General features: G+C 56.1%; 1 protein-coding gene across 3 annotated transcripts; it reads right to left on the minus strand.

Annotated features, from left to right (window-relative positions):
• Positions 1-751: 751 nt before the first annotated feature.
• On the minus strand, positions 752-10,757 carry LOC123030248 (NACHT, LRR and PYD domains-containing protein 12-like). Of its 3 annotated transcripts, none has more exons than XM_044444030.1 (5): positions 8,381-10,756; positions 7,692-7,859; positions 6,655-6,825; positions 5,584-5,748; positions 752-2,956 (listed from the first exon to the last, which is right to left on the minus strand). In XM_044444030.1, exons 1-5 carry the CDS (start codon positions 10,090-10,092, stop codon positions 2,836-2,838), a joined length of 2,337 nt encoding a protein of 778 aa, XP_044299965.1. In that variant the 5' UTR covers positions 10,093-10,756; the 3' UTR covers positions 752-2,835. The 3 variants fall into 3 exon arrangements, 1 of the variants encoding a protein (XP_044299965.1); XR_006416068.1 differs by having other exon boundaries at positions 2,889-2,956; positions 3,502-5,748; positions 8,381-10,757; XR_006416067.1 differs by having other exon boundaries at positions 2,916-2,956; positions 3,058-5,748; positions 8,381-10,757.
• Positions 10,758-11,826: the final 1,069 nt, after the last annotated feature.

Consider the following 11,826-nt stretch of genomic DNA (forward strand, 5'->3'; position numbering starts at 1 on the left):
GCCGCGAGGGGAGCCGCGCCATTGGCCGAGCCGGGGCCCGGGCGGAAGCTCGGCCCGCGGCCTGCAGGGGGCGCTCGGCGCGCGTCTGGCCCGTGGGGTGGGCGCGGGGCGCTCCCTGCTCGGCGGGGCGCCGGGGCCGGTTCCGCCGGGGCCTCGCCCGCGCAGTCACTGCGGCCCCGCTGCGTTTGTGCCCGCCCCCTCCTTGCCAGGCAGCCCGCGTCGCTCGGTCCCGCCCTCGCAACAACCACCCTGCGAGGTAGGCTGGCCCGGCCTCGCCCAGGCTGAGCGCGGACACAGGTCGGCTCCTGCTGCTGCTGCCGCCGCTGCCCTGAAAGGGACGTGAAGGATCGACTGACTGCACGGGCGGGGGCAGCCTGAGACCCCTGGGAAGTGACCGTCCCAGCCGGCAGCCCTTTCGGCAGCAGGGGAGAACCTCTTCCGAGAAGACCTCCATCCCTGCACGGGAAACGCCTCGGTGTAAAGTCATTCCCTCCTTGAGGCAGAAATAGTGTCATGTTGAATTCCTGTTGGGAGCACGAAACCAGAGCGGTGTTTCCCAAACTGTATCCTAATGCAGAAAACAGCCCCTAATACTTTCCAGCAGATATCTTAACTTTCCTATTTGGCTGGATTATAAGGGGGAAAACATGCTGTTAAATCACCCTGGAACCCCTTTGCAAATCCCACTTCCAGTGTATTGTGCAACAGTTCAGCTGTGTTTGTGTGGCACAGAAAGCACTGAGCCATGAAAGGGAGGCTTAAATGTGTTTATTTTGATGTTCTGTTCTGCCGCCTTTGAAAACACTTCAGGGCAATGAACAATAAATGAACAAATAAACTCTGCTCAGTATAATACAAGTTGCTTTTGGGATAACGGAACAAGGAATTCATCAGAGCAGCATAACTCTTTACTGAATCAGGAGCTGTATAGTGAAATCTGGACTTAAAGATAAATTTAACTACAGTTAGAATAGGAATCAAAGGCTAAGAGTGAGGTCCACTCATAGACGCTGATAGGAGATGGCATTATAGAAAATGGTCGGAAATGGACAGGAACACCTGACATGCCAACACCCTTGAAGTTAAAAAGGTGCAGACCTGACTCGTGTAAAAGCTGAATATGACAAATCCATACTGATTTATCCATGGATCTCGGTGTAAAGTTAAAAGATCAAGAATAATTCTTTCCTAACTTGGACAAAATGTAGATCAGGTGCACCCAGATGTCATGGAGCTAGGCCGGTACCCTTGCGAGGTCAAAAAAGAAAATAGCGGGAGGGATGCGGCACCAGTAATTCTTCTCCCAGGCTCAGGCTGCGGTGCCGGGACCAAAAGAGCTTCCTGCAATCAGGCAAACTTGCAATGGTTCCGGAAGGACCACGTGAGCTGCCAAGCTTGTGCGACGCTTTCGTTAGATGGGGAGGTGAAGCTGAGAGAGGATGGGGTCTGCCTCTGAAGGAACGGGGCATTTTTCTTAAGTGCCACATTCCCTAACCTGTAGCCATCACAATTAAAAAATGCACAATCCCTTCTGCACAACATGGAGAGCAACCCTGCAGTTGCCGTCGTTTGTGGCTTTTCAACTCGGTCTGCCTCACGGACGATCAAGTGGTTTCTACTTTAAGAGAGGCCTAAACATATGATAACCTCAGCTAGAGTTACAGTTGCCACGGAATGGAAAGCAAAAGACTAGAAAAAATATTAGCTGAATATGCCATGATGAAGATCAGCCAAAGAATTTGATGAGAAATGGGAAGCTACCTATACATATTTTACTTAAAAATTGAGAGAAAAAATAGAATTTATGTGAGGATGGCTTAGTGGATACATTTACTAGTCAAATATATGTAGAAGACCAGTTAAAGAATTTTATGTTAAATGAAAAGTGTATTATTTATCCTTTAATTAGCAATTGAGAGTGTTACTATTAAGTAGTATGTACACAATGATCAAATTAATATAACTGATTTATGAATTTAACTTTTTTACAATTGACACTGTTTTAACTAGGGGAAAAGAGGAAAATAATTATTAATTGCTGGTGGGCTTGTAATTGGGTGAATTATTATTTACTTGATACCCAATTTAAAGCCCTTTTTTGTAATATCCAAGTATTAAGTTAAAATTGTAGTTATACAATTGATGGTAGTAATAATACCTACTGACATTTTGTGCAATTTCCCACACTTAAGAGTTATATGCAATTTTTGTGTAAGGTCCCGTGGTATCTTTTCCCCTTTTTTCAGGTTACTTTTCCATTTTTTTCCTTATAGCTATACGAATAAAAAAAGTGTTTTCTACTTCACTGTGGTTTGCATCGCCCCTCCTCAGTCCTCCCACTGCTGGCATGTATCCTATTGGCCATTGCGCCTGAAATTGAATTGCGAGGCGCATCGCTTCCTCTTCCTCATCGCTCCACACATAGAGGCTGGATGGCTGGAGTGCTGCCTGCAGTTGCCACTCGTTACAGAGGACTCGTGGTAGCGGCATACCAGGACTATGGAAACCATGATCCTGGGTTCAGCCGTGACAAGTCATGGAGGTGCAGAGAAACCACAGAACAAACCATTGTTTCCTATCATGGTTTCTACAGACCATGGTGAAGTAACATGATGGTTTGGACCACACAGCTGGCCAACAACAGTAAAAAACCTACCATAGCTTGTTGTGTTGCCTGAACCCAGCCTGTGTGTGACTGTTGGGTGTTGTACAAGGTCGCTAATAGCAACAAGAGGGGATAATCCACATTTCCTCCTTCCCTGGCCTTGGTCTGGGCAGCAGGACCCTTCTGGGATGCTCCAAAGCATGACCGAAAAGCCTGGCTGATCTTGCCACTTAATCCCCTAAACTTGGAAAGTCAGGAGGGTAATAGCAGATCAGTTTCATCTGTGGCTGCAAGGCAAAGGCTGCCTGAAGTTTGCGCCTTGTATTTTGATTCAGGGATCCTGTAGAAAGCCTGGAAAGAGGAAAAGAAAAATGCCAGCAACTGAAGGGAGACTTCACATTTCAGCTCAAGAATGCTGAAGTGGGACACAAGCGGCATGCGGGATATCTTACCTGAGCTCTGCTGATAATTACTCCCGGACATATTTACCCTTGAAGAGAAGGCAAGAGGAGACCTGCTTGCTTTTTTCAAGTACTGTTCGGCTATGCGGCCCGAGGATGTGGACAAGGGGCTTGGTTTGGTCCAGCCCACGACCTGCTCGCTCGACCCTTGCTGACTGTGACGTCTAAGGAGGGAACTCGTGCTTGGGTTCAGGAGGCTGCCAACCCCTCTTGAAGAGAGGCAAAGGCAGTTGTGATTGCTCCACTCCTGGAAAAACCAACCTGGACTCAGCCGAGGTAAACCAGGATAGGCCTACGGCCAATATTCCCTTCCTGGGCAAGGTGATCGAGCAGGTAGGTTGTGGCTGGGCAGCTCCAGGCATTATCTGGATCCGTTTCAGTCAGCGTCAGGCCTGGTTTTGGAAAGGAAGCGGTCTTGCTCCCCTGGGAGATTACCTTTGCCAGTGGAGAGACCGGGGGAATGTGACCCTGTTGGATCTCCTGGACCTCTCGGCAGCTTTCGATACCATTGACCATAGTTCTGGAGAGGATGGCTGGGCTGGGAGTGGCGGGGACCGCTTTGTGGTGATTCCGCTCCTACCGGCGGATCGTCTCCAGAAGGTAGTGCTGGGGGACCACTACTCTGCGCTGTGGCCTTTGTGCCATGGACTTCTGCCAGGCCCCGTTCTGTCCCCCATGCTCTGCAACATCTACACAAAACCACTGGGAGAGGCATCTGGAGGTTTGGGCTGAAGCGCCTTCCATGTGCCGATGACCCTCAGCTCTACCTCTCGTTTCCATCCGGTCCGGGTGGAGCAGTTACTGTCCTTAGCCTCTGTCAGCTTGGTAATGGACTGGATGTGAGCCAACGAGCTGAAGCTCAGTCCAAACAAGGCAGAGGCGCTATTAGCAGGTCGTCCGTCCATCCGTCCTTCCAGCTGGGGAACTTTCAGCCTGTTTCGGATGGGGCCACACTCCCCAAACCTAAAGGGCACGGTTTGCAGCCTGCAAGGGCTCCTGGATCCCGAGCTGCTGCTTGTTTCTCAGGCGGACTCAGCGGCCAGGCGTGCTTTCCATCGGCTCAGGCCGGTTTTTCGGCTGCGTCCCCACCTGGAAGAGCGAGGCCTTGCGACAGTTGCCCACGCACCGGTAACCTCACACCTGCACTGCCGCAGCGCGCTCTCCCTGGGTCCGGGCACTGCCACTCGTTCAGAGCAGCCACGTGGCTACTGCCGAGCCCCAGCCTTCGCGAACACGTCGCACCCGTCCTTGGCAGGCTGCACCAGCAACCGGTTGCTGTCTGGGCCCAGTGCAAAGTGCAGACTCTAATATGCAAAGCCCTAAATGGCTGGAGGCCAGCAGATCCGAGGGAACACCTGTCTCCACGTGCCCTGCCCAATCGTGAAGGTCTTCGGCGGAGGCCCTTCTCCAAGTCCCACCCACTAACAAAGTGAGGGGGGAGATGGCTGGGGGAGGGCCTTCTCTGTAGCAGCCCCCACCTTTTCAGCAAAAGGTGCCCAGCTGCCGACCTGCGGCTGCCTGGGTCATGGCCGACTGCAAAGCCTCGGCACAGAGGGCAGCCACTGCAGAGACCAGACTTGCTCCTTGGGGCCTCCACAGGTTTCACCATCCGGAATCTCGGCAGAACGCAGTCTAGGGATGACCCCTCTCCGACAGAGCTCCCTTGCAGACCCCCACTGATCTGGGAACCGAATCTGCGCAGGCCAACGGGCAGAGGTTTCTCTCAGGTGTGCAAGGAGGCCTCTCCAGCCGGATCCTTGCACACGACTCAGAAGGAAGTCCTGAGGAGGCTCAGGGCGGGCGGGCAAAGGGGCTAACGAGGGGGCTGGACCTCCTTTACTATGAGGAAAGACTGAAAGGGTCTGGGGGCTTCTCAGCTCAGGGAGGACGTGAGGGATGCTGATGAGGTCTTGCTTGCTGCGGAGGGACCTTTCTGTTGCCTTCCCTCCCTCTCCAGCGACAGACCAAGGAAAATGCAACGGTCCCTCGTGCGAGCAAAACCCAAGAGCTGCGCAAGAGCCTCAGCGACGGGGCAATGGTTCCTCTGAAGACGGTGGGAGATTCCTCCTGGGGAACGGAGAGTCGGCCTGCGAGAAGCGGGCTGGCACGTTCGCTGGAGGCCCGAGCTCAGGCGACTGGGCCCTGAACCTTGAGGTGGGGCATTCTAGCAGCCCCGTTCCGAGAGATGCCCAGTCTGGCCAGGCGCATCCGTGCCTTGGCTACCTTCTGTTTGGACCACTGCAATGCACTCTGCACGGGCTACTTTCCAAAAGGTTATGGAAGCTGCAGCAGGTTCAGCTGCGGGACAGACAGACACGCGCGGACGGACGGACGGACACGCCGCCTTCCTGGGTGTCCCCCGCTTTCCTACACAACTCCAGGAGCTGCTATGACCCATAACACCCTTTTCATCTGCAGAAAAGAGTGCCATTTTTCTTGATAAATGTGGGATTCTAATCAGAGCAAAGCATATGATTATTCTGAATTATGGATGACGCGGAGGGGATGGACACGTACTCCAGTTTCTGAAGCTTGCAGAACTTCAGCGCGGTGCAGAGATGCCGAACACCTGTGTCCCCGAGGCTGTTGTCCCCCAGGCCCAGCTCCGTCAGGAACTCGTGGGCTTTCAGGACAGAGGAGAGGGCTTTGCAGGATGACTCCGTGAGGCCACAGAGGTGCAGCCTGCAAGGGAAGACAAGGGAATTTACGCTCTGGAAACCGTGGCTCCCAGATAGGGGACCGGCTCTGCAGACCCGTTGCCCCATCAGCACTAAGCTCCTGCCAAAGAGGCGTGGGAGGCGGCTGACGATGCCGTGTGGGGGCGGGGAGGGAGAGCGGCACATCCAGGCCCCTCTCCGGGCCTCTCTCCCAGCTGCAAATGCACAGAGCCGGAGTGCCTCCCCTTTCCAAGCTGGGAAAATAAATACTGACTTTCCATAGAGAAGCCTCGCAAGGCTTGTCAAATCGTGGGGGACGCCGAAGGCCAAGGAGAATGACGGTTGGCCTGGCGAGAACAGGGATCTCCCACGCAGGGCAAGAATATGAGCTCGGAAACAACCTCTGAAGGACATGGGCAGCTGCCTGAGATGCAGCAGTTAAACGTGGGAGTGTTTTCCCATCCCAGTTTCGGGCCGGGAAGTGTTTCTTCTGAGAAAAACCTCCATATTCTGCTGCTGTTAAAAGCACACGGGCAAAGACAGCACATGAAGGGTGCCCACGCTTTGAAAAACACGAGCCCTCTGACCGCATGGGCCTGCTGGTGGGAGCCAGCCTCCCGGGGGCCCAGACCAGCAGCAGCACCGCGGTGCGAGCCCAGCGGGACTTCGGCTTCCTGCCAGAACCTGTGCTGCAGGCTTGACCCTTCGGATCGAGCAGAGCCTGCCGGATCAGGCCAAAGGCGACGTGGGCGAACCACGTGGCGGCGACACGGCTGCCCGCAGGATCCCTCCGGCAGGAGGCCCGACGGCCTCCTCAGCACTGGTGCCCACAGGCAGGCGGCCTCGTTGCCGGCAGGGCTGGTGGCCACAGGCGGCCTCCGCCCCCTTGCTCCTGGGCGGCCCCGGGAGCGAGAGAGGCTGCAGCACTCACGTGAGCCTTTGCAGCCGCGACCCGGGGTGCCTCAGCCCTTCCGACAGCGTCTCGACTCCCTCGTCGCCCAGGTGGTTCCCTTGCAGATCCAGGTCGGTGAGGGCCGGGTTAGCCGCCAGGACCAGCGACAGGGGCTCGCAGGCGAGGGCGGTGAGATTGCAGCGGTGCAGCCTGTGCGGGGGGCGGGAGAGCCGGAACTGAGGACGGATGCTGGTCGTTGGGGGGGCCAGGGCTCTCGGGCGGCCGTTGGGGAGCACTGCAGCCCGGGGGCAGCGGCCCGGGGGGAGTCAGAGGCCGATCCTGCGCCCCTGATGGGGTCTCCCGAGAATGGCCACAGCAGCCTGCCCCAAGAAGCCACACCCTGGGGGCGCCCTGCGTGGGTTTCTCCCCCGTGCGGCTGCTTCTGAGCTGCCCTGGGGAGCCCTTGCCCTCCAAGCGGGGTGCTGCCTTCCGGGCTGCCACGGCTCCAGGCTGGGGAGCGCAGCAGCCAGGGAAAGAGCTGTGCCGTGCCTCGCTGTCCACCCCAGTTCCCCTGCTGCACTATTTTGGGATGATAATAGCAAGCGGCATTTCCAGGGAAGCGGTAAGGATTATGGAACTGATCTACTTATTTCTGCTCTATACCGCCCAATCACCGAGGTTGCCTGAGCCGTTCACAGCAATTCTGTGTCATGTGCCTTGAACACATACGCAATATTGCTGCCTCATTTGCTAGAGCCGCTGTTCAAACATTTCACTAATGCTGAGAGAGGGAGAGCGAGGGAGAATGAGAGAGAGGGAAGCACAGAACTTGACGCACTACACAAGATTTCCCTTCGTGTTTAAGCAGGAAGAGAGATGGAAAGCAGGTCCACGTGCGTCAACTGCCTGAAGATGTGCAAATCTGACGCCCGCATCTTTTGTAGGAGCTGTTGATTCATGCGGAGAGAATCAGCCCGAAAAAGTGGTGCAGCCGGCAGAAGCAGGGCCCCCTGAGCACCCCATCCGGCGCCACTCCGGTTTCAGATACCGAACACCTGGAGGAGTGGTCAGCTTACCGGAGAGTCTGCAGCTTGCAGTGTGGATCCAGAAGTCCAGCAGACAGGTGTGTGATGCCACCGTCTCCCAGTGGATTGTCACCCAGGTCCAGGCGGGTCAGAGTTGGCCTGCTCACCACGGCAGCGAGGTCTTTGCACATGGCCGCCACGAGGCCGCAGCTGTTCAGCCTGCGGAAAAAGGCACATCACGCAAGGAGAAGCCACACCGGAATGGTGCGTCGCTTCCGTCCTTCCTGCCCTCGCGCCCAGAGGAATAGGAAGCTTTGGGGAAAGCTGGCAGAGCCTTCTTCCTCATGTTGTGATCAGGAACAATGGCAAGGGGACAGGAAAACGGGGGACATCCAGATGGCCTCTGTGGCTGCACGAAACGCTTAGTGAAGGGTCGAAAAGGAAAAAGGGCGCGCATAAGAAGCAGAACCACAGGGCCAGGCAAGTGGCCCAGACTTGTGGGGCAGTGGCAGGAAAGCAAAAATTCAGCACGAGCGGAGCCTGCCGAAAGATATTAAGAGCAACGAAAGCAACCTTGGCAGGCACGTTTGAAATGGGAGAGCGGAGTGGGTGGCCCAGGAAAGGGGAGGTTCTAGAGGCGACAAAGAGACGGCAGAGCTGAAAGATGCGCACTGATTTTGTGCAGAGAATGAGCGAATACAGCCGCAGAGCTCCTTTCTGGGTCTTTACGAGGTACTTACTGGATCTCCAAAGACTTCAGCAGCCCGGGAAGCAGTTGGGCAGCTCCTGCGGGCCCCAGCTCATAGCCGGAGAGGCGGAGTGCCTGGAGCGCCCCGGAAGACGAGAGACAATACGAGAGCGCAGCAAAATCCAGCTTGGTCACTAGCTGCTCCCGGAGGTCCAGGTCGCGGACGTGGGCCATCGTGCTCTCAGCGAACGTGGGGTCTTCCATCTCGTAGATGCAGTGGCACAATTCCAGCAGTCGCCCCCTGTCCCTGAAGGAGTGGCACTCGGCTTCTCCGCTCACCCAGCTCAGCAGCACTTGCCAGAGGCGTGTCCGGGACGCCTTGTGGCCCCACGCGTCTTGCAGGACGCCCAGCCTCTCCGTGCTGCAGAGGCCGAAGAGGAAGCGCACGAGCATGGAGGAGGGGCTGCCACATTCCTTCTTATCTGCAAGCACCTCCTCCAAGTCGCTGAAAGATCTTGCCGGGTCCCCGTCTGTGTCCAGAAGATAGAACAAGGCTGCAAAGAACTCCTGGAAACTTACGTGGATGAACTTGAACAGGGTGGCGTTGTGCTCGTCTTGATGGAGAAGCTTCCGGCCTGAAGAAAGGGGTCCTGAGCCCGACGAGCCCAAACCGTGGCTAATCAGCATGTCTTTGCTGAAGGCCGTCATCTTACAGAGCGTCCCGTCCTTGGCTAAGGAGCACAATCCTTCCAGGTCACTCGGCCGCGAGTGACACCCCAAGAAGCTCAAGAGGAGCCGCATGTAGATTTCGGTGATGGTTGCAGTCTCTGGGATATCGTTAAGGGGGCCGCTTGGAAGTTTCTGCCTGACAATGGTGCAGATGATCCAGCACACAGCAGGAAGGAAGCACATGCTGAAAAGTGTCTCATTGCTTCTTGCAAGTTCAAAAGCGCGAGTGGCTTCTTCTTCGTTTTCAAAGAAGTGGTGGAAATACTTCCTCCTCTCAGCTGGGCACAGTCCCAGCACCTCCACAAACTGTGGGGATCGCAGGCTTGGCAGGAGTGCCTTCAGAGCCATGGGCCTCATAGTCACAATGAGATGGCACCTGGCTAGCAGCTTTCTTCGAATCAGGCCCATCACCAGGTCTGCTGCGGCCTGTTTTCGCTGCAGGTCACTGCTTGGCACATCCCTCCGAAGATCCCAGCACTCCAGTTCCTCAAAGCCATCCACAACGAAGAGGATGCTCTCTTGGTCCGAAAAGACGTCCTCCTCCGTTAGGAGAGTCCCTGGAGGACAGCCGCCGAGAACCAGGTCAGCCACGCTCATGGGCTCGCTACTGCAGTTCACCGCTCGGCAGGAGAGGTAAAAAGCATACTGAAACTCCCTTTGCCCGAACTTCCCAGCTGCCCAGTCCAGCATCAGCTTCCTCACGGCGGTTGTCTTCCCCACTCCAGGGGCCCCGAGCAGCACGACGGTTCTGGAGCTCTTCCGCTCTGCATCTGGACCAAACAGATTCTCCACGCCTACTTCCAGGAAGTGCTCCGGACGAGCTGCTGCCTTCTGGTGCGTCCTGAGCACAGACAGGAGCGCATGGCTGCCTTCCTGAGGGTGTGGTGTCCTGCCGAGAAGCAACTCGGCGCACCTGTGGTGGAGACTCACCGCTGCGGCCGGGGCAGAGGCCTGTTTGGCAGCACTCCCGAACATCTCCTGGATGCTCCTCTGGTATCTCCTCCGGCGATCTAGGAGGACCCACAGAGAGAACATCAGGGTTGGCCGTGGATAATCCTTGCATTTCCACTCAAGGTGCCCCACAGACGGGACTGCGCTGAGCCAGGCAGAGTGGCAGGCAGCTGCTGGGTGTCTCGCTGCGATCCCGGGGTAAAGATCGATCGGACGGGGTTGGATTTTGGAGATGTGCCTGGAGGCCACGGACACCAGGACGACGCTCCCTCGAACAAACGCAAAATGGCGTAACTGGGCTCAAGGGAGAATCACTTACACTCAAGGGCCGAGTATCGTGGAGGGTGGGTTGAGGTCGTTGAAAGGTGGATTATCTTGTTGTCTGAACCCAGCTGTGCTAACAAGCCACAGTTGGTTAACCATGAACAACCCATGATGACAACCCATGGTTGGCTGTGGGATTCTGAATGGTTGCTCCCCAGGGTTTGTTATCTCAGCAGAATTCAGACAACATGACAACGCGTGTTGTGGCGAAAACCCGTGGGTAAGCAACAAGCCACCTTCAGCCCTTGCGTGTGGGTTGTGGCATCTGAAGCCAGTCCTTGCCGAATGGGTGGAGGTGCTTCTGCCCAGGGAGCCTGTCCCTCTGCAGGGGAGCAAACGGTGTGTTGGGCCGGGGGCTCCTAATCTATTTGTTCATTGGATTTGTGTCTGGCCTTTTTTCCTACAAAGAACTCCAAGTGGCCTAGATAATTCTCCTCCTGCCCTCAGACTTATCCCCACAACAACCACCCTGCGAGGTAGGCTGGGCTGAGAGCCTGTGACTGGCCCCAAGGTGCCCAGTGGGCTCCAGGGCTGAGCAGGGCCTAGAACCCGGATTGCCCGAGCCCCAGTCCTTGCTGTTAACCGCCACACGTCGCCTCCCACGGCCCTTTCCCGCTGTTACTCCAGGACTGGGCAGTGTTTGGCCGTGCAAAGGGGTTCCAGCTGGGCCTTGGTGCAGGTTACGCTTGAAGGGAATGCGGAGGCAGCCGGCTGCACGTCCCCCGAACTGCAGGGCTTGAAGTCAGACGGAGATTCCTGAGCTCTGGATGAACTACAAGACCGAAACAAACAAGGTGCCCTGAAGTTGGGGCGCATGGTCACTGAGAGTCCTTCAAAGCACAGTGAAGAATTTTACGGCCTGGGCTGCTGAAATGCACAAAAACAACTTCCAGAGAGCCTGCGAGAGCCCAACCGCTCTCTGGAACCCATTCCCAGAAAGAGGTACTGAGGAACCCACCTGCCCCGGGAGCCTCGCCCTCAAACCAAGAATGAAAGGGGTGCTGTTCATCTGTGTTCTCTGCATATGCTCAGAGGCTGTCCCCTTCTTGGGTCAGCAGGTCTCCTCACCCCCCTTCCCTCTTCGTTTAGAATCAAGGTTGAGGAAGAGTCCTCTGAAATCCCACTTTCACTTGTGATGCTCCTTGACCCTCATCAGCACATCCGTTCCTCTTCCTCGCCGGGAGCCCTTAAGGCTGCCTCTCTTGCCGGAGGCTGCAGGAGAGGGTGGCCCCTCTGGCTCCTGAAAGCCATCTTGACTGCAGGCTTTGGTAAGGGCCGGGGGGGGGGTGTGGGGGCAGAGATGTGCTTGCAGGCGCCAGCTAAAATCCAGCCGGATGGCCCCGGGGGGCCGAGAGGATGGCTGGAAGACACTCGTTTCTCTTCCCCACTGGACAAGTTGGAAGAGAACGGGCTTTGCTTTCTCCGGGATATCCTGCAGCCTCCTCCTGTGGGCTCCCTTGGGAATTTGGCGGAGAGCAGGAATCTGTCCCCCCC

Source organism: Varanus komodoensis, unplaced genomic scaffold (assembly GCF_004798865.1).
Source record: "Varanus komodoensis strain SLA01 unplaced genomic scaffold, ASM479886v1 scaffold43, whole genome shotgun sequence".
Taxonomy (NCBI): Eukaryota; Metazoa; Chordata; class Lepidosauria; order Squamata; family Varanidae; genus Varanus; species Varanus komodoensis.